The 18057-nt window shown below is 41.1% G+C and overlaps 1 protein-coding gene across 1 annotated transcript; it reads right to left on the bottom strand.

Annotated features, from left to right (window-relative positions):
• Window positions 1-2415: 2415 nt before the first annotated feature.
• On the bottom strand, window positions 2416-16862 carry LOC107289633 (E3 ubiquitin-protein ligase TRIM7-like). The gene is made up of 7 exons (XM_015818424.1): window positions 16317-16862; window positions 11582-11677; window positions 9646-9876; window positions 7731-7753; window positions 5984-6099; window positions 4109-4144; window positions 2416-2930 (listed from the first exon to the last, which is right to left on the bottom strand). Exons 1-7 carry the CDS (start codon window positions 16860-16862, stop codon window positions 2416-2418), a joined length of 1563 nt encoding a protein of 520 aa, XP_015673910.1.
• Between the last annotated feature and the right edge of the window lie 1195 nt (window positions 16863-18057).

The raw sequence follows: 18057 nt of genomic DNA on the forward strand, positions 1-18057 counted from the left end.
AAATAACACTCCGCAATTCCCTCCCCCCACCCTTTGCTAGCCATGAGAACATCAAGATAGGTTTCCTAAGGCCATTTTACTCCAAAGGGGAAAAAAAGAAAAGAAAAGAACACAATATGGTCCAAGCATCTTGATAAGAACCAGTTTATTTACATGGGGACATGTCGAGTCAGCATGATTTCAGGGTTGTAGGGGTTTACAGGAGAGCATGTTAAATCCACACCTAGATTATCAATATTGTATTTCCCAAATGTGCTTCTTCCAAGCCACGCCAAAGCTCAGTCAATCCCAGGTCCCATTTCAGGATAGATTCTTGTAAAGCAAGTCCACAGCATCCCACCCAACGGATGGGACATTCCAAGCTATTTGGGATGGGCAAGCAAAGCCCACTGAATCCCCACAATTGGCAACTTTAAGACTTGAGGACTTCAACTCCCAGAATTCTGGGAATTGAAGTCCATAAATCTTAAAGTTGCCAAATTTGAAGACCACTGAGCTAGACAAAGAGAACGGCTTGCTGTTCTCTGGGTGTACTTATACAAGGGCTGCGGAGGGAGGGATGTTTTCAGGGATCCAACCGCATCTTCCAGATTTATTTGCAAAAGCCTCTTTACCAGGAGCAATCAATTCTGTGCCCCAGGGTAGAGCAAGTGCAGAAAATCCTCAAGGCCACACCAAAGAGAATCTTCCTTGCATTCAGGAGCCAGTCACACATCATTTGCATTGAGATATCCCAAAGTCCCAAGAGCTGAAGCTAAAAAAAAATAAACTTAACAAAAGTAATTATTTTGTAATAGCAAACAGAAGTATTAGCTCTAATTTTGTCTGATTCTGTAGGATGAAATCTTTCTTCAGCTGCCCCTGGGAACTGCACAGCATGTGGGCATGTCATATTTTGATGCCCCAAGCTATTCTCTTTCCTCCACAAAGATACCCTGAGAGCAGATATTTTACCCTCTCCTGAAGTCTCTTGACCAGCTGTCTTTCCTACACCATGGTTTAAGAACCATGTTTATGTGGGGTTCTTGATGCTCCTAGAGTTTGGTTGTTTTCTTGATTGTTTACAAGCAGTAAACGATACCCCAATGAAAGGAACTACCAAATGAGACAAACAATCAAACAGTAAAGAACAGCCTAATGAAGGAAACCAAGAACACTCCCACCAACGGTTGTATATAAACAGAGTAAACCCCACTCCCTTCTAGCACTGATGATGTTACCTAGCTGGATAATGAAACGTCTGCAAGAAAACATCCACGCTCAGAGAGCACTAAGGACCCCCACAGTTCAACCCCGAGTTACAAATATTCTCTTCTGTTAGTATCAGTGTTCATATTAACGTCGAATCAGAGACCCTGCTGGAGAGAATGTACTGGGCAAGGGAAAGCCTTCCATCCACCACTTCCCTGTTACAAATCATCACCTTTTAAACCAGTGAAGGCGAAACTTTTAGAGACCGGGTGCCCAAACTGCAACCCAAAACCCACTTATTTATCTCCGGGTGCCAGGTGGGTGTGGCCCACTGGGTGGGCGTGGCTGTGGTGGTCATGGCAGATTGGGTGGGAGTGGCCAAGGTGGGCGTCATTACCTCAATGTTGCTCGTAGGGAGGGACGCCTGAGGGGCGGGCAGGGTTGGGGGAGATCCAGGGGGTCTCTGCCAAGTGGGGCGGTGGGCAGGAGGCTCGTCCTGCGGGGTGAGGCGAGGCAAGGCGAGGCAGGGTGGGGGTACCATTGTCACAGGGCAAGGTGTGGCAGGGGCGGCTGCTGCCTGACACCATCAACCTCTGCACACAGAGGCCAGCGAGCGCATGGGTGCTGGGATGTATTCGGCCATGTGGGACCTCGCCGAGTTAGTGGGCGGCTGGTTGGAAGAGGGACGGCATGGCCTGTGTGCCCACAGAGAGGGCTCTGAGTGCCGCCTCTGGCATGCGTGCCATAGGTTCGCCACCACTGTTTTAAACTCTTTTGGAGGAAAGACATAGTAGCTGGGGGGGGGAGACAGCCCTGTATGCAATTTTGGCACACTCAACCCTCTCTCTGTCATATTTATTCCCTACAGCTATTTCCAAAGGAAGGGGGGGGGGAATTACACCTCTTCTCAATATTCAAGACAGGCGAGATGCAATCCTACCTAATTGTGTGATAGGATTGGGTTAGAAGCAGAAGCTCAAACATCAAGCCTATTAACAGGGCTGCACGCCTGGATAAATTGGTGGCATCTTCTGCAGCTTTCCCAAGATTTAGTTTTCAGCCCCACTGCCAGCTTCTCCCATCTGAAAGTGGCCAGTTTTTTTCCTCACCTATTTTTCCCACAAAGCCTTGTGTCTCCCTTGGAGGTCAGCCTCATATTTCAAAACAAGTAGCATTTGCACCACCACGGCTTCTTCCTGCTTCTGTCAAGGCATCCTTTCAATCTCAGCAGCAAAGTTTAATATAGGTTATAGTGGAGCACACCGAGAAGAGCGGGAACATCTTTTCTGTGAAGGCGATGTTATAGGTGAAGAGGTGTTGCATGGTGTCAGCGTTGTAGAAGGACACTTCTTCTCCTTCGTAGTCTAAGTAGACTCTAACTTTAATCAGCTTCTCGTTCAGGAAAAGCGGGGTGCGTTGAGGGGTGGTGACTGCCCAGTATTGCCCCCCATTTTGCTGCAGGGCCCAAATGCCCTCTTCGGGGCAAAACTGAGTCAGCCCTTTCCTTCTCACCGACTCCTTGGCCACGCCAAAGGCCCAACCATCGGCAGACCCCACCTCCACCTCCCAGTAATGCCGCCCAGACTTGAACCCTTCCGTTGCCAGGACTCGAGAATTGGTGTCAAAGCGTTTGGGGTTGTCAGAGAGGTCTTGCTTGCGGCAGCCCATCCGCACCGTCTTGAGGTCCGGCGAGATGAGTAGGAGATGGTTGGCCGTCTCCGGATCCAGAAGCAAGTCCTCTAAGTTGAAGCACATAGCACTAGGTCAACGATCACAACCAGAGTAATAGCAAGCAAAAGCAGCAGCCAAGAGCGGGTGCAAAGGTCTGTGTGTGAAAATTAGAGGGTTTCCCTTTCTTTTGTTGACTATTTTGTTTTGTTTTCATTTTTTCTTTTAAATAAAATGCTATGCCTAGATAGAGTCAGCAAGTAAAAAAAGATTTTCTCTCCTTACCAGGGGTGAGGAATTATAGCCCTTTTACAATCTGTGAACATGTGCATAGCTCAGGAATTCTGGGAGTTGAAGTTCACAGATCATAAAGGGGCCATCGTTCCCCACCCCTGCTTAGACCAAGGCAGGCCATTGTAACAGTACTGAGCAATATGTTCATTTTTCACTTAAATCTCTTTGCTTACTGGGAAACCCCGAATATTTCCATCTGAACCTATTTGAACACTCCCATCTATTAATTGGACATGATTTGCCTTGTTTATTATACCAGCACCAAAAATGGAATTCTTTTACAGATAGTCCTCACCTTAGGCCCATAATGGAACCTGTCCATTACGGCTGTAAGTTGTAAAGGTCATAAAGTGATAACCTACGTGACCGACCCAATTTTATGACCTTTGTTGTGGTGGTCATTAAGCAAATACCACAATTGTAAAGCGAACCCTTGTTCACTGTGGGCTAGTTTTGCCAAACATCGGAGGTAAATGCTGGTTTTCTGCAAAGTTGTCATAAAACACAGTTGTATGTCCACTGGACTCTGCAAATGGCTGTAAATGCAACCACGTGTAACGTGGTTTTGTGAATACAGGGAGGTGGGGATGGAGGGCAGCTGTTGGAACTTAAGAACAGAGATATAAGTACCCCTGGGAGGTCTGTCATTATTTCAGTCATTAAGTGATCAGTTGTAAGTCAAGGACTACTTGTAGCAAGTACTCCATTATTGAAACATCACTTTTTCTATCTACCTTATTTACTTTTCCATCACGTCCAGAATAGAAAACCATGAACTATTATGAATAAGTTCTGCTAACTTAATGGAAAAGCAACATGTCAGAGAGAAAAGTAACATTTAACATAACCTTAAAAAATTGCCCTGCTGGGGTAACAGGAAGCATTGAAAGTCTATGAATACGCATTGCATGCATGATTTTGTCTCTGACCATTTTGTTTGGCTTATAACATTTACCTTTCTCACCTTTCCCCAGTTCATCCCGGAGATGATCTGAAAGAAGAGAACACACCTGTCAAGGAGTCGGATCTAAAAGGCAATAGAAAGCAGTTTTGTCCAAACACCTTGAACTCAGCAGCCCTCAATCTTATATGCTCTGTATGTCTTACTCATAAGAATATAGGAACAGCTCTGCTGATTCAGACCCAGCCGTTCAGACAATGGCTAATCAGATGCCTCTGGGCAGGGATCTGACCCTTTCTCTGTAATATAGGTAGACCTCGATTTACCACCACAATTGAGTCCAAAATTTCCACTGCTAAGCAAGACGGTTGTTAAGTGAATTTTGCCCCATTTTGAGACTGTTCTTGGTACAGTTGTTAACTGTATCACTGCAGTTTTAAGTTAGTAACACAGTTGTTAAATGAATCTGGCTTTTCCATTGACTTTGCTTGTCAGAAGTTCACCAAAGGGGATCACATGACCCCAGGATACCGCAACCGTCATAAATACATGCCAGTTGGAAGAGTCCAAATTTTGATCACATGACCACGACAATGTTGTAATGATCGTAAGTGTGGAAAACAGTCATAAATCACCAGTTCAATGCCATTATAACTTCAAACAGTCACTAAACATATGGTTGTGAGTCAAGGACTACCTGTACTTCCCTGGGTATTTGCAGATAAACTGCCTTCAGCTCAGAGATACGTTGACTCTTCAAGACTAAAGGCCCTTGATATGGGAGACCCATCCTCTATAAATTAGCCAACTCTTCTAAAAGTAGCCATTACCATGTTTTGTGGAAATGAATTCCACAGATTCATGAGATCCCCCAGCATCCTAGCAACAGAATATTATTTTCAGTCTGGCCACCATAATATTAGGAATGAAGATCGCTGGCCCATTTCAGGGCCATACTACAATCCCATCTAACTATCAAAGCTTCTTCTTGAACATCACTCTCAAAAGCAGACTACTATATGCTTGAGGAGAATGGTGTGTGATAAAACTAGATAAGAGGCCTACCCTGTTGTAAAACCTATTAGTAAAGGCATACAGTTGGATGTCAAGTTGGAAGTATAGAATGTTATTACTATTTACTCTACTAATATAATTTATTTAAAAGTACTTTTCTAGTAAGATGTATAAAAGGATAGCCTTATCCACTTTTATATCATGCAAAATCTCTAACATAAATATAACATGATTTTATCATACTTGTGTAATTTTCACTCTAGCTTAAGTGTTAAATTTAACTGCAGTTGAGCTAATTAGTTAATTTCCTTTTTTCCAAGCACAGCTATATAATATATGAACAGAGTACAGAGAAGAGCAACTAAGATGATCAGGGGACTGGAGGCTAAAGCATATAAGGAACGGTTGCTGGAACTGGGTATGTCTAGTCTAATGAAGAGAAGGACGAGGGGGGACATGAGAGCAGTGTTCCAATGTCTCAGGGGCCGCCACAAAGAAGAGGGAGCCAAGCTACTCTCCAAAGCATCTGAGGGCAGGACAAGAAGCAATGGAGGGAAACTAACCAAAGAGAGAAGCAACCTAGAACAAAGGAGAAACTTCCTGACAGTTAGAACAATTAACCAGTGGAACAACCTGCCTCCAGAAGCGGTGAATGCTCCAACACTGGAAGTTTTTAAGAAGAGACTGGACAGCCATTTGTCCGAAATAGTATAGGATTTCCTACCTGAGCAGGGGGTTGGACTAGATGACCTCCAAGGTCCCTTCCAACATCATCATCATCATCATCATCATTATTATTAAATGAACGATCAAGTAATTCTTGTTATTCTTTGCCAGCATCAGAACTTCCATGCCCCGAGTTTCTTTAGATGCTAAAATAATTAGGTTTTCTTGGCAAGTGTTCATTTTCTCTACCTTTGAACTTCTTAAGTGCTCCATTGAGTGCCACCGTCTTCAGAGAGAAGTTTGAGATGTGGCCCTTCATGTCAGAGGAAACTGGAATAGGCTTCTGACATTTAACATTGTCACTTCTAACAAACAAGAAAAAGAAGGATATCAGGACTGATAACTGTATTATCCCAAACTTTCCCTCATCGTTCAGGACAATTGGCAAGTTTGAGGTTTTAGCAGCCTGTTATTTCTCACCTGCGCTTTTGATCTGAGTGAAAATTTAATGGCCAAAGAACAGAGGAAACATTTGTAATGCACCCAAGCTCTTTGGCTCTAAGTAAATTTCAGATTTTGCATTTTTTTTCAAGTAGACAAAAAGACCTTCAGATAGATTCTTCAAGGACCCATTACTGGTTATTTCACACTTTTGGGAAAGAAAGGTTGAAATCATCTCAAATTTAAGCTACCCTTCCCTCAGCTTGGTGTTTGTTTGATTGGCTGATTAAATAACATCAACTTGAGAGTAGATTCCTAGGAATTACATGGATAGATTCTCTCCAGGATGACCCAACCTGGGGCTCTCCAGATACATGAAGACAATTTCCAGAATTTCTTTCCGGTAAAGCCACTTCTGGAAGTTCTAAAATAGTCCGAGAATGCTTGCTTGGGAAGACTCACATATTGTAAAACAATAGTGCAGCCATATTCCAAAAAGTGGGTGGGTCAGGAAAAACCTTTCTATAACTTAACTTCATGTGAATTTACTTGCATTCACATGTTTAAACAATTTTCCCAAATTACAGCCTGATGTCAACTTTCATTGGCGTTCTGGAAGCCACATGCTCGGATTTGCATATTTATTTTTATACTAGCTGTACCCGGCCATGCGTTGCTGTGGCTCAGTCTGGTTAAATGGAAAAGAAAGAAAAGAGAAAGCGCACGTTTGTAATATGTTTAATTTCACAATGCTAGCGTGTGTTGCTTTTACGTCCAACAGATGGCGCTGTTTTTCAAAAAAAGCATGTTTTTACCTGTCACAGGTGTGGCATCTATATAATAGTAGGTATATAAAAACACGTGCGTACTCGAATGCAACGTTGTGTCAAAATTTCAAAGCAATCGGTGAAGAACTTTCGGAGATTTAAGATTTTGAACATACGAACATTTACATTTTTATTTATATAGATGAGCAGTGGTGGCGCAGTGGTTAGAATGCAGTATTGCAGACTAATTCTGTTGACTGCCAGTTGTTCAATTCTGACTGGTTCAAAGTTGACTCAGCCTTCCATCCTTCTGAGGTCCGTAAAATCAGGACCCAGATTGTTGGGGGGCAATAGGCTGACTCTGTAAACCGCTTAAAGAGGTAAAGTGGTAAAGCTCTGTGAAGCAGTATATAAGTCTAAGTAAGTGCTATTGTTATTGCTTGTGGAGCTAAGACAAGTTGGGCAACCTTGGCGAAAGCAAAAGTTTTAAACTGGAGCAAACTCAAACTCTCTGAATACATACAAGTCACTCTTCACATCCCCATATTTCAATCTGGCTCCTGCTAGCTCCACTGCATATATAGATGAAGGAAACTTAAGACTTGCAGAGCAGAAGAGTATCTTATTTCCATACAAATAAGACATCAACAGCCTAGGATTATTAACCCTGATCCAAGGGGGCTGGGCCACAGCATGTAATAATAATAATAAAGTTGGAACAGCTGTCACTGACTTTTTCATTTGTTCATACACAAAGGGAAAGAGAAGGTGGAAATGCAGCTTCATACCTGGCAATAGTAATTGTCACATCCTACAAGAGAGAGAGAGAGAAAAGAACAGAGGATTAGGGAAAGAGATGTCCTTACCTATTGTACTACTAACTGGGAATTCCACTCATCAACTACGAGTCTTTTGATGGGGCCACCAAGAAAGGAGACTTGACTGCAATTAACTAAGATCTCAGCCTTCTTTGTATTGGCCCCACAAGCTGTGGAATTCCATCCTCACTAGAAGTATAAGTAGTCCTCATTTAGTGACTACAATTGGAACCCACAACTCAGTCGTTAATCAAAGCAGTCGCTAAGTGAAACTGCAACAGTGCTTATGATCTTACTTCAGCTTTCCTTTGCTTTACAGATCTGTGAAGATCGTAAATTTACTTTTTCATCAGCCCTAAGTGTGAACAATTGTTAAACAAGGCCTACCTCTATGATTTTAGCAGTCATTACTTTTAAATGTAGTCTGAAAATTATTATAAAAATTGTATTTTTATAAGCTGGCATTTCTTTCCTCAAGTACTTTTTACATTATGTAGCAATGTATTTTTAATATTCTGATAGCCTGCCTTTATTATTACTGACTTCTAGACCTAATTCATTTTCACTAAAAGGTTGATTTTATTTAGTACTGTAAACCACTGCAGGCAATTTGAAAAATGAATAAATGATACATTTGCCATATTTCTCCCTACTCTTCTACTAGTCTTGTTGCTTTTTGGTATTTGCTTTGAGGAGGACATGTGGCTTAGTCAAGTAATCACGAAAAGCTTCCTATAACATTCCTGATAAAGTAGAACCAATTCAGCTTTCTCTGAGTTGTCACGAAATCAGATGGACATTGAATCTTTCCAGGGAAAAAGCTGCAGAATATTCAATATACCTCCCTCTGCACTTTCCACCACGATCCTTAAGTACAGTAAGCTATTAATAGATACCATGCGCACTTAAGGGGACCTTAACCTTAATTTCTCCAGAGCAACCATCTCCAGAAAAGAATGTGGCAGTCTTTAAATAGTCATAAGAAACTCTATAGTATGGAAACATCAGGTGTAACATGAGAGTAGTGCTCCTGGCAAAAACCTAACGCCAGGGAGAACTACTTTTTATTTTTCAAATTTCAAGCGGCAAAGATAGAAGTGTTTATTCAGTATAAATACAAACAACCCCCGACCTATATTTGAGAAAGCTGTTGAATTAAAGTCTCCAGCCTGCAGATAAATCTATCAATTCCTAGAACTGTTAAAACATTGGGGGGGAAACTGCCCCTAGTTCATGGACAAATAAAACACTCAGTTCATTTAGATCAGTGTTTTTCAATCTTGACAACTTTAAGATGGGTGGACATGCTGGCTGGGAATTCTGGGAGTTGAAGTCCACTCATCTTAAAGTTGCCATTTATTTAAACACTGGTTTAAATAAATTAGAAAATACAAGCAATTTTCCCTCTTCCTAAAACATTACCCAAGTAAGCAGACAGTTTCTCTTTTATATACTATTTGATCCCTGTTTACTGATGCATGCAAGTACATAAATGCTGTTTCCTTGATCAGCAGGATTCTATGATACTCTCCTAGAATTGTGTAATTTTTAACCTGGTCAGCTCTATTATGCCGCTGATGTAATTTCTGTAAAATTTAAAGTATTTAGGTAGAAAGCAGCATGCATATAATTTGCCCCAAACATATCCAGTTGAAAAGACTTCAGATAACATATTAGTAAATCCAACTAGTAAATCATCTTCGTTATTGAAACTAAGCCCTATTAGATTCAGCCACAGAGTGTCTAGCTAGTCACTAAATTGCCGCATTGTTAATGTGGTTGAGTAAACCATAGCTAAGTTTTCTCAACACCTAGTGGTATGTGCTAAAACAAAAAGACCTGATGTTACACAAAATTTCTACGTTTATCTGTTGTTGAGTTTTACCTTGAGGAAATCAAGCAATGGTTCTTGGATTTTGTCTTCCAGATCAGCAATGAATTTGTTGAGGAGGGAAATTTCCTTGGACAGCTCTGTGATGTTTTCATTCTGTCTTTTCACGATGCCCTTCTCCATCTTGTCCAGCTGTCCAAGGAGAATCTGTTCTTGTTCATGAAGAAACTGGCGTAGCCCTTCAAATTCAGAAAGGACCTTCTGTCTCTCAGTTTCTATGGTTTTCTTTTTTAAAAAAAGTCAAAGAGAGAAGGTGAGGAAGAAGAAGACAATTATCCTTCAGGAATTATCACTGGAATAGACTTCCCAATTTAATCACCCACCATGCTTTGCAAACTAATAACAATAGCACTTGTATACCTCTTCACAGTGCTTTACAGCCCTCTCTAAGCAGTTTACAGAATCAGCATATTATCCTCAATGATCTGGGTCCTCATTTTACTGACCTAGGAAGGATGGAAGGCTGAATCAACCTTGAGCTGGTCAGGATCGAACTGCTGGCAGTTGGTAGAATTAGCCTGCAATACTGCATTCTGACTACTGCACCACCTCAGCTCTATCTATCAATACAGCTGAAGAACATCAGTTTCAGTGAGACTAGCCTAAAACCAGAATACATCAGTCCTCGACTTATGACCAAAATTGAGCCGAAAATTTCTATTGCTAAGTGAGACATTTGTTAAGTGACTTTTGCCCCATTTTACGACCTTTCTTTTCACAGTTGTTAAGTAGATCCCTGCAGTTGTTAAGTTAATAACATAGTTGTTAAGTGAAATCTGGCTTCCCCATTGATTTTGCTTGTCAGAAATTCATAAAAGATGATCATATGACTCCAGGACACTGCAAGCATCATAAATATGAGTCAGTTTCCAAATGTTTGAATTTTGATCACGTGACCATGGGTATGCTGCAATGGTCATAAGTGTGAAAAACGGTCATAAATCATTTTTTATTGTTGTTGTAACTTTGAACAGTCACTAAATGAACTATTGTAAGTCGAGGACTATCTGTATTTCCCACTGATGCTAGACTATGAGATTAGATGACAGGGAAAAACTTCTTGATTAAGGAAGGGAAGAAAATTGGGCTGGTGTAACTTCATCCTTGGGATACCAATAGGGTGACAAAAATTGGCCCCATGCAAATTTCCTCTTTTGCTCATCTGAATGTAAGAGATTTGCCTTCTGGCTAGGCTCACAATGTCCACAATGCAATTATATAGGTTGCAGACCTATATAATCAGGATATACTGTAGCTGTGCCCCTGTGAAGGATTCTTTTGCGAAATTATGAGTTGTGTGCTGAGCTGTAGAACTTATCTTTAGAAATTCAGACATCAGCTCTAGACTTCAATACTTTATTTCTTTTATAATCAACCTCTTTATTACTTAATAATAAAGTCAGTCATAAATCAAGGACTACCTGTAATACAGTATATGAATGCCCTATAGGTAGAAAAGCAAGATATAAATTGAATTATATAAATAAATGTTTCTCAAAGAAGTCTCCAGTCTGTTCCTGAGGGGAAGCTCTCCTACAGGATGTTGATATATTATTCTACTTACATCCTGCTTTTCAAAGAACTACTAGGAGCAGATAACATACAGTGGCATGTTTTATTATTCCACCTCAGTATGTGGAAATAGGGACACAGTGCTTCTGAGCATGGAAGTCTCATGCCTGATTTGTGGTTGTGACATTAATAAACTCAAAGGGTTTTAGCCCTTTAAATTCAGAGAGGACCTTTTGATTCTCGGTTTCTGTGGTTTTCTTTTTAAAAAAAGTCAAAGATGACTGAGAATCTCCATAGACATTAATAAACATAATATCCTTCTTGAAGATTTTCTTCAAATATCTTGAGTCACATATCTGCATCTGATTGAACAATGCTGCACAAGCTTGCCAATTTCTGAGTAACAATAAATACCTACCAGCAATTCTTGGCTCTTCTTGTCATCCTGAGTTTTGAATTCCAGGAGTTCTTGTCTCTCTTTCTTCAAGAAATCCAAGCGAGTCTGTATTTGTTCCTAAGGTCCAAAGTATACAGTTAGGTTTTTTTTAAAAAGCTTTAACAATTTTGAGGCAATCAAGATTTGTCCTGCTGAGAAGATTCCATGCACCCACAGGAAAAAATATGAGTCTGTGAACAATGAATGTTAGGAAGCCCCTAGCTATAATGATTTATGCCATTACATCAACTATTAAATAGCATATTCTGGCATACTCTTATTTATTGTGTAACATTTTACTATTATTTCAGTGTATTGTGGTAAGCCGCTATGAGTCGAAGGAAGGAAGGAAGGAAGACATTGCCATGGTCTTTGCTATATTGAACTATAAATATAATTTCTATAGAATTCATATTCTAAATGACTTTTAGTGAAACAATTCAGTGGCCAAATCTTCTTGGATGTTGTAATACAGGGGTCCTTAAATCCTGGGCTGAGGCCCACTATCGGGCCATGGCCTGTCCAGAACTAGGCCCTACGAGTGGCTGGCCAGCACACAGGCAATTTGACCTGCATGAGTAGTGGGCCAGCATGCATGCATTTGCAGCTCAACTTGCATGAGAGGAGGCCCAGCATGGCCCACCATTTGTATGGCCAATCCCCTCTTCCTCTCCTGCCACCAGGCCGCCAAGCTATAAATGTTGGGGACCACTGTTTTAATATATAGATAGAGCTATTATTTTACCTATAGAAGAGCTCAAGTGCAATCTTACTGATTTCCAAGGAAAATATTTGTGCAGGAAACTCACAAGAGCCACACTAGGAAGTGTAATGAATAGGTTTGTCTAAGATGGGGCTCTAGTCTGACTTGGCATAAGGCAGTTGCACACAAACTTTGGTAGAGTTGACTTGCTATAGGACACTTTACAATGAAAAAGAGTTGAACTGGGATTGGACCCAGACATCAAAAATAATATAGGTTGTGTGTGCCCAGTATGCTTAAATAAATTCCTAGTGAAATTTCTGCATCACACGAGCTTCAAAACCTAGTCTGTTTGATCACAACCCCCCATCAAACCCAACACCACTCAACAGAAATTAAGGTTTTTATAGTTTGGTGATCTGGAAGGCACTGAAATGGGGAAGGCTGATTTAAAGCATAAGCCTGCCTTAAATCACTAATCTTCTCTATGCTATAGAGATTAAGGTTGGATTTCTGTACCTGGAGGCAAATGCAGACATTTGAAATTCATTTTCTAAGATGGCTGCCTTAAAGTAAAAGTAAAAATAGGAGGAGATCCAGTTGACCGATCTTTCTTACTGTGGTGATTCAATTGGTGCTTTCTAGCTAGAGAGAGGAATGGGGAAGGGATTCCCTGGGCTTTGAAATGGAAGAAGAGAGAGGAAGTACACAAGTTTTCTCCCAGAGGAATAATTATTCCTGAAAGGATGATGTAGGTAGCCAGCTGCAAGAGTCTCTATTAGAGTGAAAAGATCCTCCTCCTTGCCAGATCTCAGGAAGACTCTTAGAAACAAAATTAAGGACTCCCCACGTATAGAGAGATTCTAAATGAGAAATAGTTGAGCTGCCCAAATTATAGAAACCATCTTTCTTCTCAATGAATCTTGCTAAACAGACTCTCTGCAAAGTGCAGATAGTCCTTAACTGACAACAGTTTAATGACCAGAGTTACAACATCACTGAAGAAAGTGGCTTATGGCTATTTTTCACACTTACAACCGTTGCAGCATCCCCATGATCATGTGATCAAAATTCAGATGCTTGGCAACTGGCATGTACTTATGACAGTTGCAGTATCCCAGGGTCATGTGATCACCTTTTGCCACCCTCTCACAAGCAAAGTCAATGGGGAAGCCAGATTGACTTAACAACCATTTTTACTAACTGAACAACTGCAGTCATTCACTTAATAACTGTGGCAAGAAAAGTCATAAAATGGGCAAAGCTCACTTAACTACTGTCTCTGCTCAATTGTGGCCATAGGTCCAGGACTATCTATACATTTCTTCATATGACATTTGTAGAAAAAGAAAGATTGCAGAATGTAATGCGAAGGCCCTCAAGCTTACATATGAAATTAGTTTCTCAATTCTTCTCAGGAGTGCATCAGCTCATCTGCTCTTGTCATCTCATCAGTTGCAGTTTCTATTTTTAACTGGATATTTGCACCAGGGTCATTAAGAACATGCCTGGCTCCTGCCCTCCAGAGAATCAGTGTCAGTCTGAGATCTTGTGCCAACTTTGGGAAGGTTTCCTTCCAGAAATAGATTAGGAATTTGGTTCTTCACTTAACCATTTCTTGCCTGGCATGGACTGTCCCAATGACTACAGGTTTGCAATCAGCCCATCTGGCAATTCCTATTTTGTTATTCCAAAATCATTTACTCCAAATGGAGATTAGAACTCATCTGTAGGCAGCTTTAGAAATTTATATATTAAAATTGCAGGCTTCATATTTTGTTACTAACTTACTTTCTCTACTATTTAAAAATGTATTACTTTCAATAACTATTAAAGAATTGGGGGACAAGAAAGGCAGAACCATGGCACAGCTTTATTTATCCTGGTGGCATAAATTATTTCTCTCCTTCCTTCCTTCCTTCCTTCCTTCCTTCCTTCCTTCCTTCCTTCCTTCCTTCCTTCCTTCCTTCCTTCCTTCCTTCCTTCCCTCCTTCCTTCCTCCCTCCCTCCCTTCCTTCCTTCCTTCTAAACTGTGATTATAGCCATTGGGTCAAAACAGGATGTTTTTCTGACTTTAACTCTTAAAAGCCAATTTGAATGTTTTCAGGTGATTTTAGTAATCCTGCTAAATGGAGTAAGGCAGTAGTTCTCAACTTTTTCATTACCATGGACCCCTTTAAATACCATTTGTGGCCATGGACCATGGCCATGGACAACCAACATTTAAATTATAAGATTTCTTCAAGCTTTTGCAGGTCCCTATGATGACATCATGCCCCAGCCAGGAGTCCATGGACCGCAGGTTGAGAACCACTGAAGTAAGGAATGAGTATATTGACAATACAAGGTAGTCATTGCTACTGTAGTGAAGAACCTTGTGATATTTTTGAGATGAACAAATGTCCATATGGAATAATATATATAATATATTATATATATAAGAATATAATATATTAAGACTGTACAAGCATCTACCCTGATTTTAATGCAAGGGAGTAAAAGGGTTATCTCTCTGGGAGCAAATGTTCACAAACTGTTATTTTTGTTATTATTTTGTTTACCTTTGCAGAACAGAAAAAAATGGAAATGGAAAACTGTGGAAAATGAAAAATGGAAAACTGGGTTTGGTCTTCAAACATAAATAAAATTTTGAATGGAAAACATACCTAATCTTTGTGCTTTAAGGCGCAATCAGCTCCTCTCTTTGTCCCCTATCTAAAAAGGGTTGAGGAAAAGTTCTGCCTATTCAGTATGGGGATATCCAGGGAGCTAAATCTGCTCCTCCCCCTGAAAATCCCAACTCACAACATCCAGGACCTGGTGTCCTGCAAGGTTTCCCTGTCCAGCCAGCCTGCAGAACCTCTGCTTGACCCAGCTGGCAGACTGAGCAGCCTCAGCTCTTCTGACCCTCAGGGGTTTTGATGGGCTTTGCTGACCTCTTCCCTCCACCACCCCCTGCAACTTTTAACCCTATAAAGGGAAATATATGGGCAGGAACCAGCCACAGACCTCATGTGAGGTTCAGTCCTTGGAAGAGAATGATCCAGGGGCCATTCGTTTTGCCCAGTGCTGAAGACTAAAACAATTCCATTACTTTTCAATAGACATGATTGAACCTGGCTTAATTTGAAACAAAACCTAGGGATAGCTATGGAACTTAATTCCAGGTGGGAATCATACTGTATAACCCCTGCCCACCCACTGAGGCCTCGTGTATAGAGTTTTACACGGGATCCAAGTGAATCTATCCTCCATTTGAAATCTTCTTGGTTTTCCCATCACAGGAGTACAGTGGTTGAACTTTTGGAAAGGAACCAAGATAATGATCTAAATCCAAACTGCGACTACAGTGACTTTTTCAGCCATTATTGTATTTCAGGCCACCATTCTGGGTTTCTGCTTTCGGGTCAAATCCCCATGTATCCTCCCTTAAGCTTTTAGAGGAAAGGAGGGATATTAATGGAAGAAATCAAAAGGAAATACAGAAAGGTTAGCAATGATTTTTTATAGGTAATATTTGGAAGTTTTGTGCATACCATTATTTTTTCTCAAGATTGCTTCCCTTCTACTGGATTTTTTTTTTCTGGAAAAATTAAGGAACATAGAAGGACTGTTGACGTTTGCATAACATACGTAGACTAAAATAGGATTTTCTGGTTCAGCAGATATAAGAAGCTAGCCATTGGCTTGGCTGCATGTTGGATGAAACAGGCCATCCATCCCATTAAACCAGAGCATGTACTGGGAATATAGCAGGTTTAGGGTTTAGCATGATGTCTGAACCTACAGTAGCTGTTGGGTCAACTCTCAGCATGCTATTGTTGACATTCAATAGCTCCTCAAGGTTAAAGCGATGGGCTTGGAGATCCCTGGAACTGAATGAGGACCTTCTCCATGGAAGCTCATGCCCAGCCCCTTGGTAGTTTTCAGCAAAGAACAGGTACAATGTGGAAAGGCTTTCGAGACAGGTAGACTTGAGACATTTGTAAAACTGAGAAGAATATTTGTGCATACCTTGTATTCCTGGGCTGCCTCTTCTACAGGCACCACTGCATGAGGCCGGTGGTCCCGAGACCGATCACACACCACACAAATGGTCTTCTGGTCATCTTTGCAGTAAAGCTTCAGGGCTTCCTTATGCTTCTCACAGATCCTGTCCTCCTCAAGGCCTCTCCCACCATGCAGGATGAACTGGCTGATGATCTCAGACATGTTGGCCAGTTGTCGGTTGGGCCTGAGGCTTTTCTCCTTGAATACTTCCCTGCACTGGGGGCAAGGGAAGTCCACCTCCAGGCTCTTCCAGCTCTTGGTGATACAAACCCGGCAGAAATTGTGCCCACATTGGATGGAGACAGGGTCTTTGAAATATTCCAGGCAAACCGAGCAAGTGGCTTCATCTTGAAGGTTTCCTGGGAGGAGGACGGCAGCCATGGCTCCACCAATGTCCCCTTCTCCTTCTTCTCTTCCTGCTTTCACTGCAGCATACAGAGCACGAATGCTGGGCACAAAACCCAGGGCAGGGGTTTCTGTGCCAGAAGCCAGCTGGTGTTGCAAGGTCATCTCTGAAGCTTCTGGTTTCTTACTTGGCAATGAATCAGCTCCTGGACAAGATGAGAAATGCTAAGGGTTCTTCAGAGTTTAGAGAAGAAGGAAAACCAGAGCAGGAGTTTTCATTAGGCTTCATTAAGTTTGGAGAGACAGAAGGGATGTTTCCAGATTCCTCGTGACTCATATTGTTTTTCAGTCCAGGATGACAGCAGAGGTTAATTTTTAACATTAGTGCTGAGAAGCTTCAGTTGGCTAGCAAAGTCGTTCCTTTTGACCTAGAAACCGATCCTGCTAACCCACTTGAATAAACTTCATTTTTAATAACCAGCAATTGGGGAAGATCCAGAAAAAGTCACCACAGCCACCAAACAACCTGATTTTGCACTGATTTTAAATTTATGTCATTTTAAGATAATTGCAATACAAGTGTAGGCAAAGCAAGAGGAAAAACTCTGAAGATGGATGTCCTCGTTCATGCAACAATGTTCACTGTCCCCTATTAATAGGGAAGCTTATGCATTGCTATGACAATGTTTGAAGTGTCGAAAAACATTCTGCGCATCCTCAGATGCACCAGTTTCTAATTTTTTAAATTCAAGAACTGGGTCTAACAATTGTGTAAATTGGAAGTATGACAATTGGTAGAAAAATAATTAAATTCTGATACATTGACTAGACTGTTTAGACCAGTGTTTCTCAACCTCAGCAATTTTAAGCTATGGGGTTTTCAATTCCCAGAATTCCCCAGCCAGCAGGCGGCTCAGATTTCCTTTCTAACAACAGCGCCCACTGTTCATGTCCTTCTTTTGCATGTGTTTCAACTGTGTTTGCCAATGAAATTGTGTTCACTAATGTCACAGTTTTTTCTGATTGTGAACATTTAAAACTCACTGTGATCAAATCCCTGTGCTTCCTGTGGAAACTTTACAACCAAGTTCCCTTTGTTCTGTACAGAATAAAGCAATTAAAGAGATTTTCCAACTTGTGTGCTTGATTGGTTTTACATGCCAGGCATAAATTTATTTATTTATTTATTTATTATTCCAATTTGTATCCCGCCCTTCTCCCGAAGGACTCAGGGCGGCTCACAACATTATTAAAAACAAAGAAAGACCCACACACCCCACCGAATAAAACCAAATTAAAACCAATATTTTAGTGTTGTGATAATTAAAATTTCTAAAAAACCCAATTTAAAAATCCTCCC

Source organism: Protobothrops mucrosquamatus, unplaced genomic scaffold, assembly GCF_001527695.2.
Source record: "Protobothrops mucrosquamatus isolate PMUCROS unplaced genomic scaffold, P.Mucros_1.0 scaffold738, whole genome shotgun sequence".
NCBI lineage: Eukaryota > Metazoa > Chordata > Lepidosauria > Squamata > Viperidae > Protobothrops > Protobothrops mucrosquamatus.

What these genes read in the sequence shown, in the direction of transcription:
- LOC107289633 (XM_015818424.1), bottom strand. Translation starts at nt 16,862, where the DNA reads ATGACCTTGCAACACCAGCTGGCTTCTGGCACAGAAACCCCTGCCCTG. An exon ending in CATTGCTTGATTTCCTCAAG is followed by an intron (nt 7,754 to 9,645) that starts GTAAAACTCAAC and finishes TCTCTCTTGTAG; the next exon opens with GATGTGACAATTACTATTGC. An exon ending in GTGACAATTACTATTGCCAG is followed by an intron (nt 6,100 to 7,730) that starts GTATGAAGCTGC and finishes CTTGTTTGTTAG; the next exon opens with AAGTGACAATGTTAAATGTC.